This window comes from Dysidea avara, chromosome 2, assembly GCF_963678975.1.
Source record: "Dysidea avara chromosome 2, odDysAvar1.4, whole genome shotgun sequence".
Classification (NCBI taxonomy): domain Eukaryota; kingdom Metazoa; phylum Porifera; class Demospongiae; order Dictyoceratida; family Dysideidae; genus Dysidea; species Dysidea avara.
This window is the reverse complement of record NC_089273.1, coordinates 50,718,745-50,729,253: the sequence shown is the minus strand read 5'-3', so window position 1 is coordinate 50,729,253 and position 10,509 is coordinate 50,718,745. Positions and strand designations below refer to the sequence as shown.

General features: G+C 36.7%; 3 protein-coding genes across 4 annotated transcripts in view; 1 reads left to right on the top strand and 2 right to left on the bottom strand.

Moving 5' to 3' along the window:
• Positions 1–3,028: 3,028 nt before the first annotated feature.
• Positions 3,029–6,139, top strand: LOC136248207 (tyrosinase-like). The gene is made up of 3 exons (XM_066040018.1): positions 3,029–3,253; positions 3,420–3,720; positions 5,672–6,139. Exons 1-3 carry the CDS (start codon positions 3,029–3,031, stop codon positions 6,004–6,006), a joined length of 861 nt encoding a protein of 286 aa, XP_065896090.1. The 3' UTR covers positions 6,007–6,139.
• Positions 6,140–8,731: 2,592 nt separating this feature from the next.
• On the bottom strand, positions 8,732–9,590 carry LOC136248206 (uncharacterized). Its single transcript, XM_066040017.1, has 2 exons — positions 9,222–9,590; positions 8,732–9,001 (listed from the first exon to the last, which is right to left on the bottom strand). Exons 1-2 carry the CDS (start codon positions 9,588–9,590, stop codon positions 8,732–8,734), a joined length of 639 nt encoding a protein of 212 aa, XP_065896089.1.
• LOC136247578 (uncharacterized) overlaps positions 9,114–10,509 on the bottom strand; it is a 41,075-nt gene continuing 39,679 nt past the window's right edge. Inside the window, exon 2 of one of the 2 annotated variants that reach the window (XM_066039339.1) lies at positions 9,114–10,128. In XM_066039339.1, the coding sequence (XP_065895411.1) occupies positions 9,695–10,128 (434 nt within the window). In that variant the 3' untranslated portion in view covers positions 9,114–9,694. The remainder of the gene's footprint in view (positions 10,129–10,509) is intronic. The other variant, XR_010697655.1, reaches the window with a different exon arrangement.

Genomic DNA, 10,509 nt, shown 5'->3' with positions numbered 1-10,509 from the left:
TTTCATTACATGACAAATACTGTAATTGTACATTAATATAATAACATTATTTCTTTTGCTTCTTCTGTGTAAATTGAGGCAACTTACAACAGTTTGCACAATACCACTTGTTGGTACGTGGAGGATTCTTCAAGATTAAGGCATGAGAGGTGGAACCATTGAATATTCTCACAATCATCATGGTCACATCCAACCATCTCACCGCCCTTGTCTTCCTTGCAGTAAGTGTAAGTATCACTAACAGCTGAAGCTGCTGCAGTCTGTGCTGGTATAACTTGTTCTCGAGAATGCCATTTTTCCAGCAGTTCTGGAAGAATACATAATTCAAAAAAATGAGAACTTTTGTCGACTATGTCTTTGATCAGGTGTTCATCTCAAAATATTCTCTGGATTGAGATGCTTGCATTACCATCACGAAAAGTCGCAACTACAAAATCAGCAGAACACACAAAGAGCTGAGTCTGTACTTGATAGTAGTACATGTGTGTTTTCAAAAGGTTACCATCATCTTGAATGTAGGGAGCTGATGATGGTTGAACATCACGAACGCAATAAGGGTACTTGACTTCCAGTACCCCTATTCCAGTGCAGCATTCACACTGGATATTACCATCCGGACTAGCCCCAATGAAGGGATATGTGATGCTAATAATAAGCCCACTTTCCTTGCAAACAAAGCCAGAGTGAACATCTTTCATGTGCTGACCTTGCTGAAGTCTCGTGTTCACACCCCCACTTAGTAGCCTTAGAGGAGAAATTATTTATCTCTGGATAACAAATTCGTCGAATCAGGCAATGAGTCATTGTATAAATGTGCTCCCCTTTTCCTGTTGCAGCTAATAGAACCTTTAGGCTTCGTAAATGTTATGTCCATTATTCGAGTATAAGGTATCGTTTCCACTAAGCGCAGCTCCTTCCACACACAACCTATCTGTGTACAAGTTGTGGAAACCCGTGATGCCGATTCAAGATAAAATAAAATAGCTGCAACATGGGAACAAACTTCACCAAAGCCTGCCATGCAGGTGCAGTGACGTGCCTCAACTGTGCCATCATGCTCACATGTCACCCAAGTGTTCACTGGTGGATCATTAGCACGCTGGGAGTGTCTCAACTATAGTACATATAAGTGAAGTGATTGCATGTGTAGCTAAAATTTACCTTTGCTACTGCAGCAAACTTTTTGTCAAATCGTTTTGAACCCAGGTAGTTCACGAATAAGTATTTGTACGCATCAAGACTTTTATGAGCTTTAAACCATTGTGAAGTACAAAAGCTGAGTCCCAGGACCAAGTAGTTGAAGATATCTGTGTTCGTGACAGGTGGAAAAACGCCTTTCATCAATTCAGAGAGTAGAATCAAATACGGGTCTTGAATTCCAGATAGTTCCTCGAGGTACCTCCTCTTATTACTGATAGACAACTCCCGAGCATAGTCACTTAATGGCAATTCATCAGCCGCCATATCCTTAATCACGATCCAGTTCCGGTTCAACAATATGGCGACCGTGGGTGTGCCCTATACGTCATCATTCGTTACCATGGAAATGAAAACGCTCTATTCGTATTTATTTGTCTGTTTTTCGAAGAAAGCAACCCTGCGCAGGGCACCCAGCAAATCATTACTGTGCGTACTTTTAACTACAGCAACTCTGGATATGATCTGGCTAAGTAGCATGTTTCTTCCAGTCCCTTGTGTGGAGCTTGAAATTTTGAAAATAAATTTTGCATCTTATGAGACAGACTACTACTGAAAATCGATATTTCTCATGGCCGCCCACAGGGGGTGTCCAACTGGTGCATTTCCCACCTGGACCCAGCCTGAAAGGGACCCCAGGAGGCCCCATGAAGGGCCCCTTGAATACCTGTTTAAAAGATCGATATACTCTAATAGAGCAGTCAGATCTAGATACTCTAATAGAGCAGTCACATTATTCTTCAGAAGGAGCAGTGTAGCAAGCTTATAAATAAGGAGATATGGTAGTTGAGTGGTAGCAATTGCCATTGTCAGCATGTAATGACGTTATTTTTTTTTTTGTTCTTCAACTTACAACTTGGGTGAAGTTGTGATTCAGAATAGAAACCTCCTTGCTCCTGGGGCCCCACTTTAACTCTTTACCCCGGGCCCCTTACTTTCTCTGGGCGGCCCTGCTGTGAAGACAACAATTGTGACTGGGCCTGCGAAAACAGGAATGTGAACACATTAAATTTGCTTATTTTTTCCAACTTTCATCGCCCATAACTTTTTATACCACTGCTATGGTCATGCAATTTTTATTCTGCATTAAACATTTAATTGACTTTATACTAAAAGTTACAGAATGCATGAGATATGACCTGTTGTGTGATGGAGTGTAGTTTATGCCCACATGCCCTGTTTTTGCAGGCCCGGTCACAGTTGTGCCTCTAGTGGACCTGACCTAGCAATGGGGCAGGCACTACAATGAACATTCCACAATGGTAGGGAGATCAATTTGTAAAAGTTGATTTTTCAGATTGCAGAACGTAGCTGCTGCAAAAATTGACAGTTATTATATCATAATTCATCCTTTGGGTAATAAAGGCTGCAAATATTATACAGCCATTGGCCCTTGGAGAATGAGGGGTATTACTATATATAATTATGTTGTCACAAATGTGTAGACAATAACGTACATTTAGTTGTGCAGTCTTAGATACGTAGTTAAACTTCTCTTTCTCAGTGCCTGTTATATGACTGTGCATCCTACTAAGATTAAAAAGATGACCATTAGCTATATAGCTAGATACAGTTAGGCATATATTACTGTATAGCTAGCCATTTTGACTAAGTTTACTGTATAGGTACAATTATATAGACAAGATACAGACTAATTATATGCACTAAACTATAGAGACTCAGAGGCTAAGGTATAGTTAGCTATAGTGTGTGTGAAGTTTCAAGGGTGGTAGCTATCAACCTAATCTATTATGTATGGAATGTAGCTACCCTGTATAATATCTTGTTTTTGTATACTGTAGCTAAAATGCAAGGTGTTCAAGTTTCTTTCATGGCCATTGTCTTCTTATGTCTGGTGGGGCAGGAGGTTTTTGGTCAAATACCAATAGCATGCAGTGATGTTACAAGTCTAGAAAACCTGGCGTGTTGTCCGGCTACAAGTGATGGTGTGTGTGGACAGGATGCCAGTAAGGGACAGTGTACTGAGTTGAACTTGCCTGGATATGACAGAAGTAGTGTTGATGCCCGTCACAATTGGCCTCACTACTTCACCAGGGTTAGTACTAATTAATGTTCTAATTAGATCTATGATTCTACTATAATTGATCGCTGTCAATTGATGTAATGCGTATAAAATGCATAGCTGGAAGTTAACAACAGCACAACCATAGGATTTAAGTATAAAATAGCCTTATAATATTTCATCTTCTGTTGAACCATAGATCTGTAAGTGTAATGGAAATTACTCAGGATATGGCTGTAATCGGTGTAAGTTTGGTCACTATGGACCCGATTGCTCTCAGTCTCATGTTCTTCCCCGACGACCCATTGCTAACTACACTGACAGTGACTGGGCTGACTTCATTGATACTATTGTTCAGTCACGTTCATTTGACTCGGGGTACATGGTTGTATTAGAAGAGGCAGCTCCAGGAACTACAAATCTCTCCATGACAAACATATCACTGTATAATTTCTATGTATGGATGCACCACTATGCTGCAAAAGACTCTAATACAATGGGTAAGTATCTTCTCTGCATCTATTGCATCTGTATTCAGTGATGATATGTGACCGGATTTGCGAAAAGGTACCTTTTTTCACACACAAAATTTGACCCATTTTTTAAACTTTACAGCTTCATAACGTTTTGATTAGGGACCCGCCGATTATGCTTGCATAATTATGAGCATAATAGGTGTCTGAAAGCATTGAGCATAATGCTAGCATAATAGGTAGAATATTTGTGTAATAGTATGAATTCTTGCTTATCAAAATAGCTATCACAAAAAGATCGATATACTCTAATAGAACAGTCAGTAACTCTAATAGAACAATCATATAACTGACTGTTTTATTAGAGTATATCGATCTTTTCTGTGATATACATTTTGACAAGTAAGTTTGTGCTTCAGCCACTTATTGTTTATCCATAAATTGGAAATTATTACTAGAGCATGGGAACTGAAGCATAAATAATTGGGCATAATTTGAGCATAATGGGTAAGTATTGAGCATATATTTAAGCATAATAGGTAAGTTTTTGAGCAGTGCAGCATAGCATAATAGGTAAAATTATGAGCATAATCGGCGGGTCCCTAGTTTTGATTGTGGCATATAATTGTCCATGATTGTAGCTACAATATCTGGCTGCATTTTGATGCTAAGTGAAGTTAATCAGTGTGAGGAGTCAACTGTTACACCATTTTGTTTGTTGGTATGTCAAATGTGTGAAAAAAGGTACCTTTTCGCAAATCCAGTCAGATATACAGTGTGTACGATGTTTAGGCTTGAGCCAATTTTACTTTGAAATTAGCCTACCATACTGTGCTCAAAATTATGCTTTCAAAATCAAGATTATACTCGAGAACTGACTGTTTCATTAGAGTACATTATCCCTCCCTAACTGCTGTATCATAGGCGGTGGAGACGGGGGGGGGGGGCCATGCCCCCCCCCCCCCACTTTTTGGGACACTGTTTGCAAGAAAAGATCGAGATACTCTAATAGAACAGTCAGGATCTGGATACTCTAATAGAGCAGTCACAGTATTCAGAGAAGCAGTGTAGCAAATTCCTTAGCTACGTATGTGTAGTTATAAATAAGGAGATGTAATTGGTGGAGAGCAGCTATTGTCAGCAGGCTGTGACCTTTTTTTTTTTTTTTTTTTGGTCTTCAACTTACAGCTGGCCTGCTCCACCGCCCCTGTGCTGTATTGAAGTGAGTGACTGCTATTCGATCTTATTACCGCAAAGTAACCAAGAAAGAGAGAAAATATTAACATTACATATTTTTCTTGATATGAAATACAACAAATTTTTTCATGTTTTAACTACTGTATTTTTGGTGTGCACATTGCACATTTGAAATTATTGTCCTATTATGCTGGCATAATGCTTGATGCTTTTACTAGCCTTATGCTTGAAATTGTGCTGGGATAACCAGTGCAAGCCTAACGAATTTTTTAAAAGTTGTACTGTACAAAATTAAATCTCCCATAACATGTTTTAATATTATACTACAGCAAACTAGCCAATAGTATCAGCACATATCACATGTTTAGTGGTAAACATTAATTTTTTTGCACATTTGATTGGCTAAAATATCTGGAATACCTAGATACTGTAGTATTCAAAATATATGCTGCACAAAGCACAAAATTAATGCTAATAGTAACTGTGACCGGATTTTGGAAAATCTGTTTAAATGTCATGCATGAAACAATTAGAAGCTTACAATTTACTACGCTGCCTTCAAGGATATTTCATACAATTTATAGTAATTCAAGTACTGACTCTTAATTATAAACATTGTGATTTAAGCTGGTTAGAAGCATTAACTGCCTTGTTTTGGTCATAAATACAGTATGTATTTGAGTTGCAACATTACAACTGATACACTGTATTCCAAAATCTCATCACAATAATTAACTGTATACATAATTATATGTGTGTCAATGACATTGTTCCATTTTAGATTTAGAAAATCGCTTGGATTATGCTCATGCTGGTCCTGCATTTACAACTTGGCATAGATATTTCAACTTGTGGTTTGTATCATCATCACCAAATGATCCTCTTTTCATTCTTCACCATGCCATGGTAGATTGCATGTTTGATAAGTGGCTAGAGCTACACCCTGATGCAGAGTATCCTAATGATATACCAATGACAGTTACCACCACTGGACATCAGCCTGACGATTTTATGGTTCCATTTTTCCCTCTCAGTACCAACGCTGACATGTTCACACGGTCTAGTAATTTTGGATACTCCTGTGACTTACCAAACATTACAAACCCACAAGCCTAATAGTGAAAGACCGCTTTGCAAAGCTATAAACTGTAGCTATATTTTATATTGTAACTTACATGTACAGAGTAACATGATTTAGACTCACAAAATCATAGTTTGTATTAATCTCATAATGTATATTATACTGACTTTAGACAATCATTATTTATGTGCTATATATAATTTCATTTGACGCTATGGTTCACATTGTGGGAATCTTCAAGAAAAGGACTTGACAAATGCTTCCTTGAAAGACATCATCATCACATTATGAATCAATTATTTGTCTAAATGATTACCTTCTTGTCAGATAAGAATGTTTTCTCAACTCAACAACATGGCTTCACTTACTAAAAATTTTGTTTCACTAACTTGCTCGAAACATTTGAACACTGGACAACATCTACAGACCTTGGCCATAGCAATGAAGTAGTATTCTTTGATATTAAAAAAATCCTTTGACAGTGTTGTTTGCATGTTCCCCACCAAAGGTTGTTAATCAAACTAAAGGGATATGGTACAACAAATGACTGTTTACATTGAATCAGTAGCTTTTTATGTGGCCGACATCAGAGAGTTGTTGTTATTGGTGACACATCCAGGTGGTTCCCTGTTGACTAGGCCTGTGTCAAATATGCCAGCATAATAAGCTGGAGTGCTATGCCAGCTAATGCTAGCTTATTAGGCAAAATATGGATCATAAATCCATAAAATAGATCGATATTCCCTAATGTTATAGTTAGTAATAGAGCAGTCAGTGAATACAATAGAGCACTCATTGTTTATTTACCTGAATTGTCCATGTTAATGTATGAGATATTTTTAAAGCCTTACAGCTTGTATGTTGCTCGCTCTTTTCATATACAGTCAAGGGCTTAATGCCTAGCTGGTTGCTATGGGCTATTCTGATTTGATTCTCCATTTAAACCATAGCAAACAGATCCAACAACTATTGCTTGGCAACAAACATGGTACTAACTTGGAATAGCATGAATAGCAGTGACATTTGGGAAAAATACCACTCTAAGGCACTCTTGTTGCATTCAAATTGGAAATTTTCCTTTCCCTTGGCATCACCCCATGAAGTTTTACCCATTACTTTTTTAATGCATTACTCATATTTATCTCAAATTATTTTCACTGTTGCCCATGCTATTACTAATACAAACAGTTGCATAATTATTGAGCTTGAGATCAACATTGATTACTTGATTCTGAGCAAAATAGAAAGAATTTAAGTATCATAATATTGACCATAATTATAGAAAATCTGAAAAGAACAATTAGTGGGAGTAAAGCAAAATGGGCTCATCTCTATGTCTAATTATAAAATTAATAAGACCAGATATGAACCTATATACAGTATTAATGATCAGGTATGTTCAATAGATAATTTTGGCAGGTTTTGATAAACCTGCCTATGCCAGTTTTGGCAACATAATATTTTGGTAGTAAACTTATACTGCATGCCAGTACTACATAAATTATTTCAGTTCCTTAGCCGTTACACCTTGTATATATATATATCAGACTGCTCTAATGGATGATCTAAACCTTTTAGCCTCAAAGTCCTAAAAATCATTCCCTGAGAGATCGATGAATGTAAATATGTGACCAGATTTTACAAACCCGATCCAAAATCACACATCAGGAAAAATCAAACTAACACCACCAGTGGATAGCTACACTATCGTACTACTAGTTTTGACCCTCAGCTACTCAAACTACTCAAGGCTGGTTTTAACAGACGTCTTTTCTGGGTTGTGTGGAGAGCTCGAATTTATTATTATTATTATTAATATTAGTACTTTACAGTGACCAGCACTGAAGGTCTGACAGCAACATGTGCTGCAGCCTTTGGATTACTTAACCTAACAAGAACTGGAGACTTTAAATGATTACTTAACCTAGCTAACAATAAGGTGAAACAGAAAAGGGCCAAAGAAAGGAAATAAAATCCCTCCTACCCCAGGATTCGAACTGCAGGCCACCCAATGTCTAGTCGAGCACCACGCTCAGTCTCCTCCAGGACTCCTGGAGGGATGGATTTTCTTCCTTTAAACCTAAGTATTTATTACGAATGGCAGTTTCTGGCCTACTTTTTTCTGTGATTTTGCCACACAGCCCTGTAATCTCGTTTCTGGACTTTAATCATGGCTTGCCTCCATTTTGAAATCTCTCTTTCCCACCAGTGACCTTGCCATCCCTTTGTGAGCACTCGTAATAATACTTCTCTTGTTGCAAGTTATACCACTACAGTACTTTACTAATAATCAATCTTACAAGGTATAACAGCAGCATTTGTAATGATTATTGTTTAAAACTAAATGTGTCACACAAGAATTGTGCATAAAATATTTTGTAGTATAAAGATCAAAAGGGGAATTGTTATTATAATAAAACATAACAAATAATTGTATAATATAAAAATAAAAGGATAATATTATGTGCCACAAAAATGTCCTACTACAAAGATCAAAGGGGAATTGCTATTATGTAATTCCCCTTTGATCTTGTAAAAATTCTGGTAAAAGATCAAAGGGAATATTACATCATGAGTCACACAAAATTATGTATCAAATAATTAGTAATTGTAACAAAATTATAATTATGTCAAATGCATAGCAAAATGATCAAAGGGGCAATAATATAAGCAAAGTAGCAATAAAGCATAATTGTCACATTAAAAAAAACTCCAATTACAAGTTTATTGAACTAAAAGCTATGAAAATCACTAGCAAATCTACATGTATAACTTGAACTTTGTGCTATCAGTAAAACATGTCTTCAGAACCTCATACTCTTCCTCCTCCTCACTGTTCACATTATCAGTCACACTCAATATCATCAACCAGTTCAGCTCCTGTACACCTTCTATGATGGTACATACTCCATCCACTTCTAGTTCATTACCATCCAACATCAAGGTGGACAAATATGACATACTGGACACTGCTGTAGATATTTCACCAGCTGCCTCACATGTGATATGATTATGGCTTAATCCCAGTACCTGTATAGTGTGGGAGCCTTGTAGAGCTGTGACTATTTTTATGGCTCCTGATGAGCACAACTTGTTGTCACCAAGGAATAGTTGTTATAGTTGACTACTACTAGTAATCAGTTAAATTATTGTTGCCAAGATACAGCTGTTCTAAGCTTATGTTTTGTGCTAAAGCTTTATAAAGCAAGTTTGCTGATTGTTCAGTGATATTATTATCTCTCAAGCTAACCACTACAACATACATGCTAGCCATCAGAACATTGAGAATAATAATCGTTCCATTGTCAGTTAGGTTGCTGTGTTCCAACCACAATTGCCTTATTTGTTTATTACTACATATCACAGCTGCAATATCTAATGCCACTTGTGGTGACAAATTGCTATTTGCCAAATCCAGTACCTCAAGTGTTGATATCATTTGCAGTGGCTTTAATAGTTTTGATAATCCAATAGGTGAAAACAAGTTACTGCTGATCCACAATTGATTCATTGAAGTGTTACTAGTAAAGACTGCTGCAATAATATCCACTGAGTCATCATCTAAATCATTGTTCTCTAAGCTCAGTCTTTCAAGAGATTGTATATTTTGTAATGCCATACAAACTGCTTTTGCTCCTTCTTTTTGCAGTTTGTTAGAGCTGGGTAGATTTAATTTCTTTGTGCTTAAGAAATTGTTAATTTTTTCAATGTTGTATTTCTTTCTTATACTAAAGCCAGTATAAGATCGAACAATTTTAGCAAACTGTTTTTCAAGTAAAATAGATTTCTCAATGAATGATATTTCCAGTGACTTTGTTGTGGAAAACATCCTGCTCCAATATACAGGGATTCTAACCGAGTATTGCTCTTTATAAAGTTAGCAATACTGGCTGCTGCATTGGATGTAATGCCTGTATCAATGAATTCTAACTCTTTCATTCCAGTCACTGTCATAAGAGCATTGGCTATTACAGATATACCATTGGATCCAAGGTGGTTTCTACCAATGTGCAGGGTCTCCAAAGCAGTGTTTTTAATGATGAAAGTAGCAAGGAAATCAGCTACTGCTTCATTAATGTGATTCTCAGATATATCTAGAAATTTTAAACACGTGTGTGATTCCAACATTTTTGCTACTTCCACTGCACCTTCTGTACCTAAGAAAATGTCTTCTAAATCAAGTGTTTCTAATTTTGGGTTCTTATTAATGACAACTAAAAGTTTTTCTAACACATCTGTAGTAATTCTGACGCCATAGAAAGATAAAGCCAAAAGGGAGCTACATTCCCTCAAACTGGTTAAAATTTTTAGCAATCCACCAGCTTGTAGTTTGTTTTCTGTAATATCAAAATACTCTAGGGAACTGCTATTACTTAGAACTGCATCAGCAATACTGTCAGCAGCTTCATCAGTGATAAAATTGTTATGTAATCTTAATATTTTCACATGCTTGACTGTTAATGATGACATTAACTTTATTATTTCAGGTGATCCAAGTGAACAATAGCACAAGCAAAATGTATGCACATTTTTGTTGT

Excerpts from the sequence above, each read along its gene's own strand:
- LOC136248207 (XM_066040018.1), top strand. The coding sequence starts at position 3,029 with ATGGCCATTGTCTTCTTATGTCTGGTGGGGCAGGAGGTTTTTGGTCAA. Across the intron at positions 3,254-3,419 it reads GGCCTCACTACTTCACCAGG|ATCTGTAAGTGTAATGGAAA; the intron begins GTTAGTACTAAT and ends GTTGAACCATAG. Across the intron at positions 3,721-5,671 it reads AAAAGACTCTAATACAATGG|ATTTAGAAAATCGCTTGGAT; the intron begins GTAAGTATCTTC and ends GTTCCATTTTAG.
- LOC136248206 (XM_066040017.1), bottom strand. The coding sequence starts at position 9,590 with ATGGCATTACAAAATATACAATCTCTTGAAAGACTGAGCTTAGAGAAC. Across the intron at positions 9,002-9,221 it reads CTAGCATGTATGTTGTAGTG|GTACTGGGATTAAGCCATAA; the intron begins GTTAGCTTGAGA and ends CACACTATACAG.